Source organism: Eulemur rufifrons, chromosome 2 (genome assembly GCF_041146395.1).
Source record: "Eulemur rufifrons isolate Redbay chromosome 2, OSU_ERuf_1, whole genome shotgun sequence".
Lineage (NCBI taxonomy): Eukaryota > Metazoa > Chordata > Mammalia > Primates > Lemuridae > Eulemur > Eulemur rufifrons.
In genome coordinates this window covers 88,083,058-88,104,125 of record NC_090984.1, presented here as the reverse complement: position 1 = coordinate 88,104,125, position 21,068 = coordinate 88,083,058, and the positions used below count along the sequence as shown (strand labels likewise).

General features: G+C 35.0%; 1 protein-coding gene across 4 annotated transcripts in view; it reads right to left on the bottom strand.

Annotated features, from left to right (window-relative positions):
- KIAA0586 (KIAA0586 ortholog) overlaps positions 1-21,068 on the bottom strand; it is a 104,751-nt gene that overhangs the window by 25,409 nt on the left and 58,274 nt on the right. For all 4 annotated transcript variants that reach the window (XM_069464992.1, XM_069464993.1, XM_069464994.1 and 1 more), the window contains 3 exons: positions 17,942-18,119; positions 9,523-9,677; positions 5,010-5,118 (listed from right to left, as the gene is read on the bottom strand). In XM_069464992.1, coding sequence (XP_069321093.1) covers positions 5,010-5,118; positions 9,523-9,677; positions 17,942-18,119 — 442 coding nt within the window. The remainder of the gene's footprint in view (positions 1-5,009; positions 5,119-9,522; positions 9,678-17,941; positions 18,120-21,068) is intronic.

The window sequence follows — 21,068 nt, the reverse complement described above, 5'->3', positions numbered from 1 at the left end:
TATCCTGTCTCCATTAAATTGTCCATGCCATTTGTAAAAATCACTTGATCATAAATGTGTGGACTGTTTTTGAATTCTCTATTCTATTCCTTTGACCTGTTTGTTAATCTTTATCCCAATATCACATTGTCTTGATTATTATGGCTTTGTAATAAGTTTTAGAGTCATATAGTGTAAATCTCCCGGCTTTATTTTTCTTTTTCAAAGCTATTTTGGCTACTCTAGGTCCTCGGAATTTCCTATGAGTTTGATTCAGCTTGTCAATTTCTACCCAAGAAATCTTGCTAGAGTTTTCATTGAGATTGTACCGAATTTATAGATCAATTTGGAGAGAACTGACATTTTCATTCTGCCTTATCCCTTTGGCAAGTTTTGTGTAGGAGAGTTTCCCAGCCCTCTCCCAGCAGTAAGAGGTTTCTAATGGTATTGATAAAAGAATGTGGGACCAAGACTATTTCCTTCCTCTCCCCCTCTTTTTCTTTACCCTTCCCCCAGCCACAGTGGGTTTTCACCTATACCCTGGAGGTGACAGATGTGCTGACCCTTCCTCAGTGGCCTAAGGCTTTTGTTCTTACAGGAGAAGGGTCAAAATGGGGCATCTTGCCTTTCTGGCAGTGACAGCCACTCCTCTCTTCCAGGTCTGTACCAGTGAAGGAGACTCTCTCCAGCTTTTTGCCTGCCCCCGCCAATCTTTCCCTAGAGGTCTGCAGAAAAGAAGCCTACAGGTAGGTGTGAACTCCCATTATATCTGTGACTACCAATGGTTCTATACTTGGCATTTAGCAACCTGTTTAAAAGTTTAGCCAAATATTTCTCATATGCTTGATTGGTGACTAGCATCTCTTCCTGTGACTGTGCTCTGGCAAAGGGGGACAGTGCTTATGTCCCACCTCTTTTTGGAGGAGTCTGTCTTTCCTCAGACTTTGGGCTACTTAGTTGCTCTGTGACACAAGTTCTCTTATGGGTTCAAGTAATATTATGATTGTGTAGTTTTTCTGACATTTTATTATAGTTTGGTGGAAGTGACACTCTTTCTACTTTCCTCATCTTAGGTAGAAACAAAACTCTCAAATTCAGGAACATTTCACAATGAATTTCTCTTTTGTTAATCAATAATAGTATGGATTTGTGGAAGACATTTATTCAGACAATGTTTGCTATACATTTGGATTCACAGATTTTTGGCAAACTTATTAGTCTGTCCCCCATCCCCTCCCTATCCAAGATCCACAGATATGGTTTTGAAATCACTATTCATATTAAGATTTTGAAAACCTTAAAACACTTCTAACTATGGTTTTGAAATTATTAAGATCACTTATAATTCTGATAGCAATTGTAATTTAGCCATATTTTAAATACAGATGCAAAAATTTTACCACTTTACTAAAAAACAAAAATTTCATTGGCACACATGGTCAGAAATAGCTTTTAAATATACATAAGCTTTGAATTTCCTAATTCTTACATATTTAAAGTCACAGTATGTGAGGTATAAAGGGTACTAAAGTGGCTAGGAATTAAATTCAGGACAATGCCAAAAAGAAACATTTGTGATTCTGTAAGTATATGTCCCATAAAAATGCAAACTGATTTTGACAAATTATGGCAATTACATCTATTACTTTTAGCACTTTGATACATATTTCCTGAGCAACATATATAATACCCAAATAAGAAAACTGAAGAATGCTGTGGTTTTCAAGCAACTCTGACAACCCAATCTGTCCTAGCATTTAACCATAAAATATATGATCTAATTTTTCCCCAGTGATTGACAGTAGTATATAGCATGTTTGACTTTCTAATTATTATTTATTATGATGGTCTTAAAATGTGAAGAGAAAAACTAAAGGAAGAAAGTATTTTTTAAAAGTGTACTATTTTTCCCCCACTTAAAAAAAAAACAAACTGTACTATTTTAGGGAGAGTGGGAAGGGGGTGAGGGATAAAAACTTACCTATTGGGTACAATGTACTCTATTCTGGTGAAGAGCAAACTAAAAGCCCTGACTTCAGCATTATGCAATTTATCCATACAACAAGAACACTGTATCTCCTAATATTTTAAAATAAGAATTATTTTTTAAAAAGTGGACCATTTTAATACATCACTTTATAGAATTTAATTGTGGCTTCATCACAAATAAATGGATTTAGAACTAGTCTCTCATTTGCATTGAAGAAAGTTAACTTGCATGGCAAAGGTTCAGTAAAAGTAAAAGTTAACTGGCACAGTAAAAGGAAAAAAAATAGAAATGACTCATTAAAATCACTTTTTTAAAAAGTTGCTTTCACTATAAAACTGTTAGACATACTAATCAGTACATAGAATCAGATAAATGGTATCATGTGTTCAAAAATAGTACCAATGCATTCAATACTAAGTGAAAGGGTTTTACTCTTAGCCTCCAAAGATATCATCTGTCAGAACAATCAATACTTCTCTTTTGTATCAAAATCTGAAAGTAATAATCAAGAGAGGAAAAAACCTAAGGATTTCACAGATTTCCCAGCAGCACAGTGCTGGAATCTACTATAAGTTCTTCTATTCTTGAGTTAATTTTTAATGGATGATCATTGAAAGAGCTGCTACTGCTAGTAAACTGCTTGATTTCTTTGTATACACATATTAAACCACTACATATTTCGAAGTGAAATATATGTTACTTCCTCCCGAAATTGCCATAATTCAGGGTTCAAGTATTCTTAGAAGCATTTATCTGCTAGAAAAGATGTGGGTTTTGATTCCCTTGTGATACGGTGAATTTCTGTCATTATCGTCAAGGCCTCTGTGTACGACAGGATTGAATTCCTTCAAGGTCACCCAAAGTCCTCAGAGCACTATAGGATTATTTTGGCACTTTAAGTCTCCTATTTTCTGAAACATTTGGCAATGTCTCAGAGTTTCATCAGAGAAAAAAATAAAATGTACAAAATTTATGGGAAAAAAGTCACAATGGACTATATTTGCCATGGCAATCATATTCTTTCAAGAAATATTCAATATGGAGATATGTATCAATTATTAAGTGAAAGATTTGGCTTCTATTTAAAATGCTCTATTTATATTTCACTGGTTATATATTTGTCTTAGTCATGGCTGGCATAGGTCTTTCCTAACTTTTGTATTACATGTAAAATTAAATGGAAAAAATTTCAAATGTATTAAATCCAACTGTTGTAAACCATTTCTAAATAAAACTTTCTCCTACTAGCTAACACCTTGGTTTCCTTTATTCTTATGATTTTTATTGACTTATTAAATGTCAATGGGACATTATTTAATGGCATTGCTGTAAGTCAACAAAAATGTAACTATTGCCATCCTGTGGTCAGACATTGATATATACATAGTCCCTGCCTTCTGATGGTTTGACTTACGATTTTTCGACTTTATGATGGTGCAAAAGCAATACATATTCAGTAGGTTCCTTGACTCGCGATGGGCTTACATCAGCATAAACCCATCATAAATTAAAAATATCATTAGGTGCTTTTAGTTAGCCCTTACTTCAGCATTATGTAATTCATCTATATAACAAAAAACACTGGTAACTCTATTGCAATAAAAAAAAGAAAAAAGATAATATCATTAAGTGGAAAACAGACTCTGGACTTAGGATATTTCCAATTTAGGATGGGTTTGCTGGGATGTAACTGCATTATAAATCGACAAGCATCTTATATGTGAAACTGAAAACAACGGCACTTTCCTAAAGAGGTATGTTTAGTCTTAAAATCTTCCCAAAGATATTTTCCTATCAGTTGAGAAAAATGATTGTTTTATTAGATAAAACATTCCCCAAGAAAACAAAATTCACTTATAATTTCAAAAAATGATTTTTTTAAAAACACTAAATTAAATGAAATACCATAGACCATAAATGGTAACAGTACTCAGTCGAAGGGCATCAAATCAGTTCTGATATTATCTTAGGAACATTTATTTGCTTATATCTATATATTGCAATGATTAATTTTTAAATCACCATGAGAAGAGTTTTACAGACAATTTTCCATAGGATTCTAAAATATAATAGTCACACTAATGTATTATGGTTAGGTTAAAAAAATAGGAAGGCAAAATTTTGAAAAGTTGGAGCAAAAGAGGAAAAGAAAACAAATGAAAGAGTTAAAACCTAAACCTTATATTGCATAATCTTACCATCTTGAGCATTTCTTGCTAAAACCAAATGCATAGTTACACTTGAAATTATACTGGCATTCACCAATATGCAATCTCTAATATATTAGTTGAAAATTAAATAAAAATCACTGTTATAAAAGAAAAACAAACCATTCCATTGCTCAAAGTAGTCCTAATACTTCTTCCTAGATTATGGACACAAAGTTTTTAAAAAGAAGAGATCTTAATTTCTACTGCCAAATTTCAGAATTTAGGTTATATAAAATATAAGTGACTAAGAAGCAGGAAGGCAAACAAAGCACAATGTAACAGCCTTGTAGAAACATAAAGACAACATCAAAATGCTTTAATGCTGATTGTGGAATTAAAGTTAACACAATTTTGATAAACAACAGTACAGAAATGTTCATTCATATAATAGCATGTAACATGAGAATCAATATTTTTTACATTATACTTGGTCAATATCACCACACAATACTAAATAGCCCCCACAAAGCACATTAACAGTCATAATTCCTGCCTTTAGCATATTATAATTTCAGACAGACCTATATATAGATAGAAAAGACACTGACATTCAATTGTACAAGAACCAAAAGGTATTAATAAGATTAAAGGGAAAACACCAGGTAAGAGCTTTTAAAATCCATTAGAAATAGTGCTTATTGGTAAAAAGAACTAATTTACAGTCAAATATGATACCAGATTCTTCATTCAAATGGACTAAATGAGAAAAAAAAAAAAAACTTAGAGACAAGAGTAGGACATATATAAAAGCAAAGAATTCTCATTATATATTTGTTCAATATCAGAACAAATATCAAACTATTATATTATTACATGAAAACAAGTCTTACCTTGTTGCTGTGAAGGTGAAATATCAGATTTACTTCTTACATGTATTAAATGACTTTGTGCCGGTTTGTGTTCATCTTGCTTAACATCCTGCTCTTGCTTTTGTTGGTACTAAATAATTTAAGACATGAAGTCATAATATTATTTTTAAGTTACTTAAAAAAATCTAAGTAGTCAAATTATTCAAGTGTTTATTATATAAAAATATTATAAAAGGCTTATCTTCTAATTGCCTTTTTTGTCATTATTTATTAGCACTTCTACCAACAAACAGGTGATGGAATTACAAAAGAAATTACAAAAAAAAAACTTAAACATTTAGATAATATACACAGATTTCAAATATTCAAGTCATTTCTGCCTATTTCTACTTGAGTATTCAGAGCTACTTATAAATTGAGCTATCCTAGATTTATATATACATGATGGATTTAGACAGGATAAGAACTTAATTTGACTGCAAACTCTTCCATATAGCCATCTTTTGCATAAAATAAAAATTTGCATAATGCACTGCAATTTTCGAAGAGCTTTTATATATAGTAACACGTTTTAATTCTCACAAGTCTGAGTTGGTATTGTTATCCTGTTTGCCATTCAAGAAACATGTGCTCTTGGCCGGGCGCGGTGGCTCACGCCTGTAATCCTAGCACTCTGGGAGGCCGAGGCGGGTGGATCGCTCGAGGTCAGAAGTTCAAGACCAGCCTGAGCAAGAGCGAGACCCCGTCTCTACTAAAAATAGACATTATATGAACAACTAAAAATCTATATAGAAAAAATTAGCCAGGCATAGTGGCGCATGCCTGTAGTCCCAGCTACTCGGGAGGCTGAGGCAGTAGGATCGCTTAAGCCGAGGAGTCTGAGGTTGCTGTGAGCTAAGCTGACGCCACGGCACTCACCCTAGCCTGGGCAACAAAGTGAGACTCTGTCTCAACAAAAAAAAAAAAAAAAAAAAAGAAACATGTGCTCCATATCATAAATCCCATCATCTCTCTTCCTTACTTATAACCTAATCAAATTAATTTGAGATTTACAATAGTCATAAATCTCACAATCACACATCACAAATTGTGATGACTTTAGCCATTTTCTTTCTTCCCTTTGTTTTATGAACTTAATTGTGAATGAGTCCCTGAAAACTGCTACAAGATATACTTTAACAGGAACTTCAAAAGACATCTCTGGACCCTTATCAATAGATATAACCAGGGCCGGGCGCGGTAGCTCATGCCTATAATCCTACCACTCTAGGAGGCCAAGGTGGGAGGATCGCTTGAACTCAGGAGGTCGAGACCAGCCTGAGCAAGAGCAAGATCCCATCTGTATTTAAAAAAAAAAAAAAAATAGATACAACCAGAATCTGAAACACCTGTCCACGTGGACTCAAATGTAACCACTCCAGCTCTTGCAGACACCTCTTTATCTACAGGTAAAAATGAGTGGCTTTAGAATGCAGTAATAACAACTAGCCTTAATTTTGGTCTTTTAAGTATTTTAGAGCCATTAGTTAGGTAGCTTTCTGCCTTGAAGGAAATATTTTGATGTGTATTTCTGAGATGGGTACTATGACTATCTTTGGCTCTGCTAAGACTTAGAACCTCCCTATTGGTTCCATTACTTACCCACAGTGAATAAGAGCTGTGAAAACAGGAGCTAACCAGCCTGTGTTCAAATCTAGCTAAGTTATTTTCTAGCTTTGACCTTGGGCAAGTTACTTAACTTCTCAATACCTTGATTTCCTCATTCATACGATGGGAATAATAATAACAACTGCCTCATTAGGTTGTTATAAAGGATTAAATGAGTTAAACTATGTAAAGAATGTAGAACAGCATCTGGCAGAATAAGCACCATAAATAAGTAGGTGCTATTATTATTTAATACTAGTAACTATACTTTGCCAGTAGCTAAAAAAATCTAAGAAAGAAATTTTTTGAGGCCTATTCTTCTGGTAACACTTCATATAATAGTTTTATTTTAAAAGAAACCAAATAAGGAAAGCAGTCTTTCATTTTTTTAAACAGTTTTACTGAGGTATAAGTGATAGACAATAAACTACACATATTTAAAGTGTACAATTTGCTAAGTTTTGCTATATGTATATATACATGAAACCATCACCACAATCAAGATAATATAATGAACATAGCCATCAATCTCAAAAGTTTTCTCATATCCCTTGTATTCGCTCCCTCTTCCCTTCCCTGCCTCCATCCCCCCTTATCTCCAGGCAAGATCTGAAATGCTTTCTGTTCCTACAGATTAGTTTGCATTTTCTAGAATTTTATATAAATGGAATCACACAGTATTTTTTTTTTGGGGGGGGTCTGCCTTCCTTCCCACAACATAACTTTTGTAAGAATCAACCACATTATTATATGTATTAAGAGTACCTACCTTTTGTTGCTGAGTGGTATTCCATTGTACAGGATATACCACAATTTGTCCATTCACCAGTTGATGGACATTTCTGTTATTTCCAGTTTGTGAGCACTACAAATATAAAGTTTATGTACAAGTCTTTATGTAAACATGTGTTTTAGTGTCTCTTGGGAAACCAGGAGTGAAATATGTATGAGTTATATGGTAAGTGTATATTGTACTTTTTAAGAAATTGCCAAGCTCTTTTGCAAAGTGGTTGGGTCATTTTACATTCCCATCAGCAATATATGAGAGCTCAGTAGCTTCATATCCTTGCTAACACTAGATTTGACAGTCTTTTTTTTTTTTTTGAGACAGACCCTCACTCTGTTGCCCAGGCTAGAGTGCCGTGGCGTCAGCTTAGCTCACAGCAACCTCAAACTCCTGGGCTCAAGTAATCCTTCTGCCTCAGCCTCCCAAGTAGCTGGGACTATAGGCATGCACCACCATGCCCGGCTAATTTTTTCTATATATTTTTAGCTGTCCAGATAATTTCTTTCTATTTTTAGTAGAGACGGGGTCTTGCTCTTGCTCAGGCTGGTCTTGAACTCCTGACCTTGAGCGATCCTCCCACCTCGGCCTCCCAGAGTGCTAGGATTACAGGCGTGAGCCACTGTGCCCGCCCAGCCACTTGACAGTCTTTTAAGTTTTAAAAATTCTAATGAGTATGTAGTGGTATCTCACTGTGGCTTTAATTTGCATTTTCCTAATGACTAAGGATGTTGAGAATCTTTTCATGTGCTTATTTGCCATTCATATATCTACTTTGGGTGAAGTATCTGTCTAAATATTTTGTTCATTTTTTAATTGGATTGTTTGTTTTCTTAATATTGAGTTCAGTAAGTTCCTTATGTATTCTGGATACAAGTCTTTTATCAGGTAAGTGACTTGCAAATATTTTCTCCCAGTTTGTGGCTTGCCTTTTCATTCTCCTAACAGTGTGTTTTGAAGAGCAGAAGTCTTTATTTTTGATAAGACCAACTTTAAAAATGTTTTTCATGAATAGTCATGCTTTTGGTATCATATCCCCCAAATTTTTGCCTAACTCTTGGTCACAAAAATTTTTCTTTTATATACAAGTTGTGAATAGGTATTTGTTCATTATTAACTAGTTTTTCCTAATCTTTGTTTGGTCGTAGGTTGCTAATACTGAACCCTACATAATGGTGTGTTCCATAAACAAATCTTTATCTTACATTATTGTTTTCTTCCACAACAGTATGCAGTGCTGCACAATACCATGCAATGAATACTTAATGAATAATTAATCCACAATGAGAAAAATGAATTGCCAGTATACACATACAAAACTGTATTTAATAACATGAACTTTTTTTAGATTAACATCTTGGAGACTAGCACTCGGGAAGCCGAAGCGGGAGGACTGCTTAAGCTCAGGAGTTTGAGACAAGCCTGAGAAAGAGTGAAACCTTATCTCTACTAAAAATAAAAAAATTAGGTGGTCATCATGGCGCACACCTGTAGTCCCAGCTACTCAGGAACCTGAGGCAGGAGGATTGCTTGAGCCCAGGAGTTACAGTGAGGTTACAGTGAGCTGTGATGATGTCACTGCATTCTACCTAGGGCAACAGAGCGAGACTCTGTCTCAAAAAAAAAAAAAATCTTGGAGAGCAATTTTATTATATTTTCTGTACATAATATTGCATGGGCCATTGGCTTCACTCAGTATGAAATTTTTTATGGTTTCATGGAACATATTTTACAAATTTTAATGGAATAAACATTTATTGTGTGCCAATTATGTGCAAATTACTGAGCTAGGTATTACATGGAGATACAGAGATGCAAATGATAATAGCTATCATACTAAGCACCAGATGTTTTATATATAAATATATATTATTTTTATCCTTTAAAGATGAGGAAATCAAGGCTTAAAAGAGGTTAAGTAATGTCTCCAAGGGCACAGCTAGAAACTGGATAAGCTAAGATTTAAATCTAGGCTTGAGTTAGTAAATAAAGGAGGCATGATTTGAGGCTGTCTGATTGGAAAGACTGTTCTTGACAGAGTTCTATGTTAAGGCAATATTGTTGCAAGTCTCATTTAAAGTACAACTGCTATTAATTTAGTACCTGAGAAAAGTCTTCAGTGGCTACTGGTAAATTAACATCATTTTCTTGTGCTGGCAGAAGTGTTGTGGGAAGAACAAAGTTAGAATTTGGCTGCAATTCCAATTCTCCCAAACTCATTGGACCATGACTAGCATGTGAATCTTCATCAATACCATCTGTTATCAAAAATGTAAACCAAAAGATAAATTGTTAAATTTATTTTAGAAAAAGAACAATTGACTGAAACTTACCAATATTTCTCACCTGCTGAATTAGAAACAACAGTGTACTTCAAACAAGAACACCTGGTACCTAGCCTTCATTGCAATTAAAATCAAAGCTCATGTAGAATGCAAAAAATACTTATGTTCAAACAAATCCATTGAATATTCTAAGTTCCAATCAACAAGTTGTCCACGTAACCAATCCCCATCCCCTTTTGCACACACCAACTCCTAACGCTCCTGTTTACCTCTTCTATCACTAAGCATCAATAGAATACTTTCTATCTACAATGTAGTCTCAGGCCAGGTGCAGTGGCTCACACCTGTAATCCCAGCACTTTGGGAGGCCAAGGCAGGAGGATCGCTTGAGCCCAGGAGTTTGAGACCAGCCTAGGCAACATGGTGAGATCCTTCTCTACAAAAAATAAGAAAAATGAGCCAGGTGTGGTGGTGTGTGCCTGTAGTTCCAGCTACTAGGGAGGCTGAGGCAGGAGGATTGCTTGAGGTTGCCGTAAGCTACGATGATGCCGCTATACTCTAGCCTGGGCGACAGAGCGAGACCTTGAGGGGGTCAGGGTGGAGGGAGAGAGGGAAGTAATCTTAAAGTAAAGGGCAACTTCTTGGTTAGAAAATGTTGGTAGTGCTTAGCTCTGTTCCGTAGGTATTTTTCTTCAAAAGATCAAGCTTCTCTTTTTCCCATCTAAATGACATCTCAATCAAATTAATAAAAAGACAAAAGCAGAGATATCCATGCATCTAATAATATTACTGTACATTTGCATTGTACTTTATATTCCAAGCACGAAAGTGTACATTATCTCATTTCATTTGAACTTCACAATCATTATGTAAGGTAGGCAGGTCGGATAGTATTATGGTCATGCAGTATTATGGAACATAAGTACCGTCTTTCACTGACAAAACTAAGGTTCAAAGAAGTAACTGTCCAAAAATCAGAGAGCTAGAAAGAAGCACAGAGGAATTAAGTCACTGTTCTTTATTTCACATTCTTGCTAAAATATTTCTAAGAAAATTCTATTTTTCCTAATTAATGGCAACCTTTTAAATATAGCATAGTGTAGCATATCTCATTTTAATCAACAGAAATAGACTTGAAGAGTTATATATAAATTAAATTGTTTTAAGTGAAATGATATTTTAAGACACCATGGATATTTTCCATTTAAAGGCAATCTGCTGATGATTTCCTTGTAGCAAATAATCACACTCTGATCTTTTTATGTTAATCTAGGTTTTTAAGGGGGTTTTGCATAAAGCAAACTATATCTACTGAGTTTTAATTTATGCCTTCATAGTATTCAATCTGTATAAAACAATTTGTCAAAACAATTACTGGTTAATTCTCATTTAATTATCTAGCATAAGATTAATTTAAATAATGATAATTCCCATAATTTAGAGTAACTAATTAACTAGGCCTTATATTTGCCTCTTTATATTATGATAAATATATATTTATATTTATATTCTTATGTCTAACATTTTCCTAAGACTGTTGGGCAAGTGAATTAAGAGAAAAGAATTAGTACATAAACAATGACAGAGAAGATATTAAAAATTCTTTTTGCTGATGATACGGTATATACCTAGAAAACCCAAGAGACCATAATGAGAAAAAAGAACTCCATTAGAATTAATAAGAGAATTTGGTAATACGACTGGACGCCAGACAGATACATAAAAATGATAGTTTTTCTCTATATTACAGCAACCTAACCAAGCCATGGAAACAGAGAAAGTATTAAATATAGAAATAACTATGTAAAAAAAGTTTAATTATATGGCAAAAAGTCATGAGTAATGTCAATGAACAAAATATAAATTTAGAAAAAGATATTTGCAATATAGTTAATAGAAAACATCTAAAATATGGAAATAGCTTTAAAAGTTATAAAAAAAATTATAACCTCACAGATGGGAAAAGAGCTTAATAAGAGCAAATCCAAATGGCCAACAAACATATGAATGAGAAGACATATAGATTCACCAGAAGTCAGAAACATATCTTTATATTTCGACTAACAAAAGTGAAAAAACAAGGCAGGGGGTTACTTGAGGCCAGGAGTTCATAACCAGCCTGGGCAACATAGTGAGACCCCATGTTTGTCTGTCTGTCTGTCTGTCTCTCTCTCACTCTCTCTCTCTCTCTATGTATATATAAAGCAATAAACACAATTTCAGTAGGGGATATAGGCAAAGGGCTCTAATAAATGGCTGTTAAAAATAAATTAGTTTAAACTTTTAAGAAAGCAACTTGGCATTATATATTTTAAAATTAAAGGTATATTTGCCCTTGGATCCAGTAACTACTTCTGGGAAGATACTCTATAAATATAAAATACAACAATATGGTAGGACATATGTGTGTGAATAAGATAAATATCTGTCAATAGAGAAATAACTAAACAAATTATTGGAAATCCACACTGTAAGGTTTTATCCACTCACTAAAAAGAATGAATTTAAGTAATACCAGTTTACCTAGAGTAATCTACAGGATTTACTGGGTAAAAAATAAAATTCAGGCAAGTGTGCATGACATGATCTCAAGTTGTAAAATAATGCCAATCACACATATCATATATTGCATGTATGCATGTGTGTATATAATTATATGCATAAGAAAAAAATGGAAGGTTATATACCAGAATCTTAACATGAGCTACCTGGGGTAAGGCATACATGGATGGGACAGGAGAAAATGTGGGGTGGAGGGCACAATAGCTTTCGAATCATATAACACCCTATCACTTAACAGATATTTACTATGTTCTATGCATTACCTACCCTGCTAGATGTCAGGGATATAATAGTGAACAAGATAAACTCCCCACCCTTACATGAGATTACAAAATCAATATGATAAAAGAAATATGAGACAAGCAACCTTAAAGGATTATACAGAGTACATATGACAGGCATTTAAAGTGATACGGGGTCAGAAAAGATTCCATGACAGCAGTCATAACAATGCTGAACTTGCTGTGTCTTCTAACAAGCTCAAAGTATGCTCATTGAGTGTGGGTATCCTATCTGTATAATGCAAGTTAGGCCTTTGTAAGAGGAACACTTAAAATATTATTTCATTCAAGTCAAATTTAATTTAATTAATTGTAACTTGAAATCCCTAATTTTACTTTCCTAGAATCTTATTGTCATGGAAAGCAACAGTGAGAGATTTTCAGAGAAGACTAAGTTCACCTGCAATTGCTAGTGCCAACAGCAGTTTTTGGTCTGGGATGTCTAATAGATTATTTCATTTGTATGAAAACCAATGGCACCTCAAATTCAACATGTATAAAACCCCACTCACCCTATTTCCTCCTAATTCTGTCCTCCTTCCATATTTCTCTAAATGAATGGGATGACCATCTAGCCAACCATTCTAGCCAGAAACCTGGGGATTTGTTAGGCTTTTCTTTTGCACCTCACACATTCAAAGTAAGTCCCATCCATTCTTCTTCTTTTTTTTTCTTTTTTATTTCAGCATATTATGGGGGTACAAATGTTTAGGTTATGTATATTGTCCTTGCCCCACCCAAGTCAGCGCTTCAAGTGTGTCCATCCCCCAGACAGTGTGCACTGCACCCATTAGGTGTGTATATACCCATCCCCTCCTCCCCCCCCCCCCCCCCGCCTGACATGGATGAATGTTTTACTACTATACGTGCACTTAAGTGTTGATCAGTTAAAACCAATTTGATGGTGAGTACACGTCTCCTTCTTGATTGTCTCTCAAATCTCCCTTTTTATATATCCTCACTGCTGAATAATGTCTCATCAGGTTTACTTTAATAGTTGTCTGATCAGGCTCCTTGCCTCCAGTCCCAACTTTTCCAGTCTATCCATCATATTGTACCTCAGGTGATCTCCCTGAATAAAAGGTAAATATGATCATATCATTCACTTACTTATAATCCTTAATGGATTCATGAATCTCACACAACATTCAGAAGTGATAAAAATTCAAGCCTGAATTTTCCATGGGAATAAATACAAAGTAAGATTGGCATTATTTCCCATTGTGTACACAAATGAATCCTTACTATCTTAGAGTAAATCCTAAAACTCCTTGATATATTACCCAGAGTTTTTCATGACCTAGTTTCTACTCACTACTGCAATCTCACTACATCCTAAGCTCTAATTCACTGACAAAGTACTATATTTCCCTGATTAACCCTTGCTATTTCTTGACTTTGTCCCATCTCATTGCATATTCTGCCTGGAAGGCTCCTCCTCACTTACCATGTGGCAATCATCTATCCATTTTTGAATACTCACTTTGAGTAAGACTCTCCTCATCTATGAATTCTTTCCTGAATGTCCTCTCCAACTACAGTTGACCTGTACCCCAATCCTACATGGACTTCTTCACAATAACTACAGTAATTTATCATGTTTTTTCCTTCTCATCTATTACCACTACTACAGAAAAAACTCATTGTGGACAGGGCCTTACCAGGTTTAATATTCCTAGCACTTAGCACATGCTCAGAGTATAGTAGGCACTCAAAAATGTCTTCTAAATGAATAAGTGAATGAACAAACTGTAACATTCTTATCATAATTCACCATCTGGCTAATTCCTTTAAGATTCAATTTCACATCAGTTCTTGTGGGAAATCTTTTCTAAGCCCTCACATGTGAGTTGAGTTCCTCTTCTCCATTCCTACAGCAGTCTGTGTTGTACTACACACACAATATTATAATTATTTATTTCTCCCACGCTAGTTCGTAAACTTTCTTGAAAGAGACGTTTTTCGTCTCTGAATTTTGAGTGCTTAATGTGGTACTAATATAGTACCAGGTACACAGCAGGTATTCAATATAGGTTTTCTGAGTAAATTAAGAGCTGTGATTGATAGTACATCCCAGGGTCCACACAGCTCACTCAAAAACATCAGTTTACATTTTAGGGTTCCCAAGACAATTTCTCAAAGCTGATTTTGCATCTTTTAGTTACTCAGCCCAACCTGAGAGCTTCAGAAATGGAGGCAGGGGTAGGGGACTAAGGTTGCAAGTAGAACACTTCCCGAAAATTAGCAGGGGGTGGGGACAGGCAAAGTAAGAATAGATGAGCCTCTATAAGCAAAGTTATTAAAAATCAAGTTATAAGGCATGATATTAGCCACCAGCAGAAAATCTTGAAATGAGAGGAACATATTAGTTCTCTAGAGGCACAGTTCTTTTAGGCAACTGTGGATAGTTTCTCATTCTATTAAATATATATCAGATGGTACTTTCACATACACCAAGCATTATTAAACGGAACAACACTTACCATATACCAGACACTGTGCTTACTACTTTACCTGCATTGTCACTTACTGTCTCTAATAAACTTATGAGGCAGAAACTATTAATATTACCTCCAAGATAGCCCCAATTATCCCTGCTTCCTAGTATTCTCATCTTTTTGGAGTTCTCTCTTATATTGCTCCAGGATTGGTCTGTATTATCAATAGAAAATAACAGAATTGATGGCATGTCACTTTGGAGATTAGGTTATAAAAGACATAGTTTCCATCGTGATTGCTCATTTTCTTCTTGGGTCAACCACTCCCAGGGAAGCCTGTTACCATGTCATGAACAGCCAGAGAGAAGTTCATGTGATGAGGAAGAGAGGCCTCTTTCCAATAGCCACATGAGTGAACTTGGAAAGCTGATCCTCCAACTCTAGTCAAGCCTTCAAATGACCTCAGTCAAAGCCATTAGCTTCACTGCAACCTCAGAAGAGATCCTGACAACCACCCTGTTAAGCCACTATCGGATACGGGACTTTCAGAGTTTTAGCGTTGTGTGAGATAATAAATGTTTGTTGCTTTCAGCTGCTAAATTTGGGGGTAATTTGTTACACAGCAATAGATAAGCAATAACTAATGTCACCGTCACTTGATAGATGAAGAAATCTGGGTTGAGGAACATGAAGTTAGTTGACCAAAGATACACAGAGCTGGAATTCAAACCCAAATTCTAAAAGCCCAGATTCTTAGCCACTCTGCTATAGTGCCTCATATATATGCTCAATCTTATGTTTTGACACCTTACTTATTATTTTTTCCAATTAAATTAAACAAATACCTACAATATATAGAACATTAAAAATGCACTGTACCACAAGTAATCTGCTAGGCACTACCTGAGGTATAACGAAGGACTGGATAGGATTTTATTCCATAACAATTTAACAAGTACCTTGCTGTTCTCAAGTACCTCATAGCTCTCAAATGATCGGTGAGAGCCATCTAGTGTCAATTTTGTTTAATTGCAATCTGCACAGTTAGCTGTATATAAATAAAAGTCACTTTTTTATGCCATTTGAATCCTACTAATTTGAAAGAATGTAAACAATTTAATACCCTCATTATGTGTAAAAAATGATAAATAATGCCAATCTTCACATTTTTTCCCATGGAAAATTCAGCCTTGAATTTCTCTCAATTCTAAATAATATAAGGTATTCATTCAATATAAAACTAACACTCTAAATACTGTATACCAATGTTTTTCTAACTTCAGGCATTTCTATTTCTGATTTCTGACAAATCTGCATAGCTATGGAAGTTTCTCTTAAGAGAATCCAACAAAGGGCATGGAAAAATCAGTAATGAGAATATAGTCAATCCTCATTAAATTGCAAATTTACCTATACTTGCTAAAATTTATTTGTAACCCGAAAATCAATACTTGCAGAACCTTTGTGGTCATTGGTGAACATGTGCATTGTAGTAAAAAACTTGCATCGGCTGCTGTGCACTTTTCTAGTTGAGGTTGAACAAGGATAAATTCTGCCTTCTTATTTCAGCTCATACTGTAAAGAAGTGACCTTTTCACAGTATATTCAATTGTGTTTTTCACATTTTATAGTTTTTTTTTTTTTTTGATGATTTCACTGTTTAAAATGGCCCCTATGCACAAGAAGGCTGTGACGTGCCTTATGGAGAAAATATGTATGTTAGATAAGATTCCTTCAGGCATGAGTTATAGTGCTGGATAGTTCAATGGCTATGAGTTCAGTGTTAATGAATCAACAATATATATAAGATTGCTTTAAACAGAAACACACATAAAACAAGGATATGTATCGATAAGTTGATAAAAAATATTACCATCAGAGGCTCACAGGGGCTTAACCCTGTATTTCTCCTAGGAGCAATGGTTCAGTATTTGCTTGTGTTTGGGGTGACTATAGAAATAACTGCCACAGGTAAGAATTCACCGTATATGCTAGTGATTAGTATTTTCTGTTCTATCCTTATTTCCAAGATGTTACAGCAGAAAGTTTAGTTATTCAATTTCTAAAATAGTCCTGAGTGCACTGAGCACTGTGTCTGAAATTCACAAAAAGGATAATGTCTACAGTATTATCTAATTTAACCTTGTCCTAAACAAGATCTGTTATATCAGTTTTGATGACCTAGTCATATTTTTCTAGTATATATTAAAATAAATGCATCACTATTAAAAATGTTTATGTGTATGTATGTATATTACCAAAATTATCTCATGCACCACCCAATGGTTCATGTACCAACACTGATATATGAAATTATATGAAACACATTTGGGGAAACACTGTTATATATACCATACAAAAAGTTATTTTTTTTTTTTTTTTTTTTTTTTTTTTTTTGAGACAGAGTCTCACTCTGTTGCCCGGGCTAGAGTGAGTGCCGTGGCATCAGTCTAGCTCACAGCAACCTCAAACTCCTGGGCTTAAGTGATCCTACTGCCTCAGCCTCCCGAGTAGCTGGGACTACAGGCATGCGCCACCATGCCCGGCTAATTTTTTGTATATATATATTTTAGTTGTCCATATAATTTCTTTCTATTTTTAGTAGAGACGGGGTCTCACTCTTGCTCAGGCTGGTCTCGAACTCCTGACCTTGAGCGATCCACCCGCCTCGGCCTCCCAGAGTGCTAGGATTACAGGCGTGAGCCACCGCGCCCGGCCACAAAAAGTTATTAACAAACTTTTCAATTATGAACATCCCTTCTAATAAAGAAATTTTGCAAGCATCCATCTGAAAATAATTATACTTTTCTCAATTCAGATTAGGAATACTACTATAGATTATAATACAAAACAGAATACAGCATTCGGCATGGAAATAGTACAAAGAAAGTGTGATGGGATGTAAAGTGAATATTCTAATAGATGACACTGCAAGAAATAATATTTTAGTGTATACCTGAAACTGTATCAAATTGCTGAGATAATGGCTTAGAATCACACTGTTGATTCAAAGTCTGTGCATTAGCGACAGGCTGCTGCCCACAGAAAGAATGTCCCAGTAAGACGTTCTCTGTTGCTGCTGTCAGCCTGGGCCTTTGTCCTTCACTAAGTTCACCCACACTGTTTTCCAAGTCCTTTAAAAAGGAGAAACAATTATTAAAACCATTATATTAAAATCAAGTCAAAACAAAAAATATTTGTCAAATATCATGATCCATACCACTTGACTAATTAAAAGGTATTTTAGAAAGTGTTTATTATGCTACATACACAAAAAGTTTAAAAAGTTAATTTAATAAGCATTTAGTGACAGGTTTTGTTTTTAATATATTTTATGAAGTTAAATATTATCTGTTTTCTACTTCCAATTAAATAGCAATAAAACATGTACGAAAAATTCAAACACAATTTAAACACTAAATGCTGGCACACATGACACATTGTTTATATGGCTTAAAATTAGAATAACGTCAGATCTAAGGTCTTTTGATAGGAAAAGAAAGAAAAAAATTAGAATAACATAAAATTTCTCTTTCTTCGTGAGTAAAAATTGCCTAGAGTTTGTTAGTATGAACTTTACAATTAAACTAAGGAGGAGAATAATAATATACCTTAAATAGAATAAGATTACCCCTATATAAATAATTACATTTTTATAAGTACACAGATTGAAGAAGACTACTTTAATCATATTTAATAAAATTATTTTCCCTGGAAAAGTATAAAGTATAAAAAGTACAAGTATGTTTTTTAATCAAATATATAAAATTAATGAAAAACTAAAAAGGACTTTTATTTTCTTTCTGTTTTAAAAATTATATACCCTAATCACAAGTACATTTTGTGACTTGGAGATATTCTAATTAAATGAGTTTCCTAATCAAGAACTGAATAAAAATTCCAATATCCAAAAGCTCCCATGTTTTTCATTTAAAAGGGGCTTAATTTCAACCAAGAAGTTTTTTTTTTACTAGAATATATGAAGAAATCACTGCTGAAACATCTTTCATGATTCTATTGACTATAAAATAAAATCTAAACTCCTTAGCTCAACATTCAAGATTCTCTTCAATTTTTTCTCATTTTCCCATATACATTTTTATCTCCCCTTATTCCCTTAGCTTCACTCTTCTTTAGGAATGCCACTTGCCTCAACATCCTTTCAACCTGCAGTCCCCAACCCCCGGGCTGTAGACTAGTACCAGTCCATGGCCTGTTAGGAACTGGGCTGCACAGCAGGAGGTGAGAGGCAGGGGAGTGAGCAAAGCTTCATGTGTGTTTACAGCTATTCCCCATCTCTCACATCACTGCCTAAGCTCTGGCTCCGTCAGATCAGCAGCAGCATTAGATTCTCATAGGAGCACAAATCCTACTGTAACCTGTGCATGTGAGGGATCTAGGTTGTGCGCTCCTTATGAGAATCTAATGCCGGATGATCTGAGGTGGAGCTGAGCCAGTGATGAGGCACGGCGGGGGAGGCGGGGCGGGACGGGGGTGGGGAGCAGTGGCTGCAAATACAGATTATCACTAGCAGAGAGGTTTGACTGCACAATAAATGTAATGTGCTTGAATCATCCCAAAACCAACCCTGCCACCCCCAGTCCATGGAAAAATTGTCTTCCTTGAAACTAGTCCCTGGTGCCAAAAAGGTTGGGGACTGCTGCTTGAAATAGAAAAATATTGTTTTTCAATTAATATGAAATCCCTTGGAGACTCTTGGGCAATGTTTAGAATAAATGATGGCAGATATGCTTTCCCAAGAAATTAATCAGAAATATTTCACAGTATCTATATTACCCTGCCATCACCATATATAGCATTATGCAATATACAATACCTTCTCTACTGTGAATCTATTTTCTAAGGCACTTGTAACAACTGAACTATTTAACACCTTAAAAATACTCTATGACCCTACTGAAGACTTAGCTTGCCTGTTTACAAAATGCTCTCATAAGTATCTATAAGTTTTGTATTATACTCAAAGGTTAGACTCACACCAATTCCAAATTAGGCTGTCTGTAATCTAGAGTAATATACCTAGTCCATCTACATAAATGTAGATGTTCTACTAACTATAGGAGTGAAAAGAAACCATAGATTCTGGGAAGTAAAAAAAAAATCATGAAGAACCAGTAGGAAAGACTGACAGCTAACTTGAACTGGTGTGTTTGGGAAGAAAGGGACTGCATCCCGGAGAAGGGGGTGGATGGAGGGAGTTAGTGAGAGGAATGGTTGGAGGAAAGTGCTTGCTTCTTTCTCCCATTAACCTGAGATCATCACTGCCTGCCCCTTAACGACAAAAATCTTGGCAGCAACCCAGGCTGCAGATGTAACCCAGAGTAATACCAGCATGAAGGTCCAACTGTGGTGAAATCTGGCCAGGAACCTATTCCTGGGCATTCGTTCCTTCACCCTCTTCCCCTTCAAACCCTAGGACTGGTGGATTACAGAACTTCCCAAAGCAACTTCTTCCTAAGAGTTTAAAGACAAAATAATCACCAGAAGACCTAAACAGTGGAGTAGTAGGAAACAGCAGTGACAATGACTAACAGTGGTTCTGTGCTGCCTGGGACTCTCCTCCCTAGGGCTTATCTCATCTCCTGCCCCCTTCTTCAATTCTCTGAAACAGACTATGGACTGGTTTTACTGTTACACCTATAAATTCTCAGACAGAATAACTGATCCCTGCCCTGCCAGTGCAACACAACCTCTTAAATCAAAAGGACCAGATACATGAGGAGTCAATAAGTGTTAAAAAAAAAAAAAAAAAAAGACAACAAAGTGAAAGAATTTTGTTTAAAATGAATTAATCACACACACATACACAGAGCAATAAGGACAGATATTAGAATGCAAAGCAAAAAATCATAAAAGAATGAAGTAACCATATCAGGCATAAGAAATATAATATATGGCATAAATAGTAGGCTAAAGAACAAATTAGTAGTTGGCAGATCAGATTGGGGAGCTCTCCCAGAAGGAAGTAAAAAAGAATAAAGAGAAAATCTAAGAGGTAAGAAAAATAGAAGTAGAAGTCTATGTTAATATCTGAAAATAAGAGTTCTAGGGAGAGAGGGAAA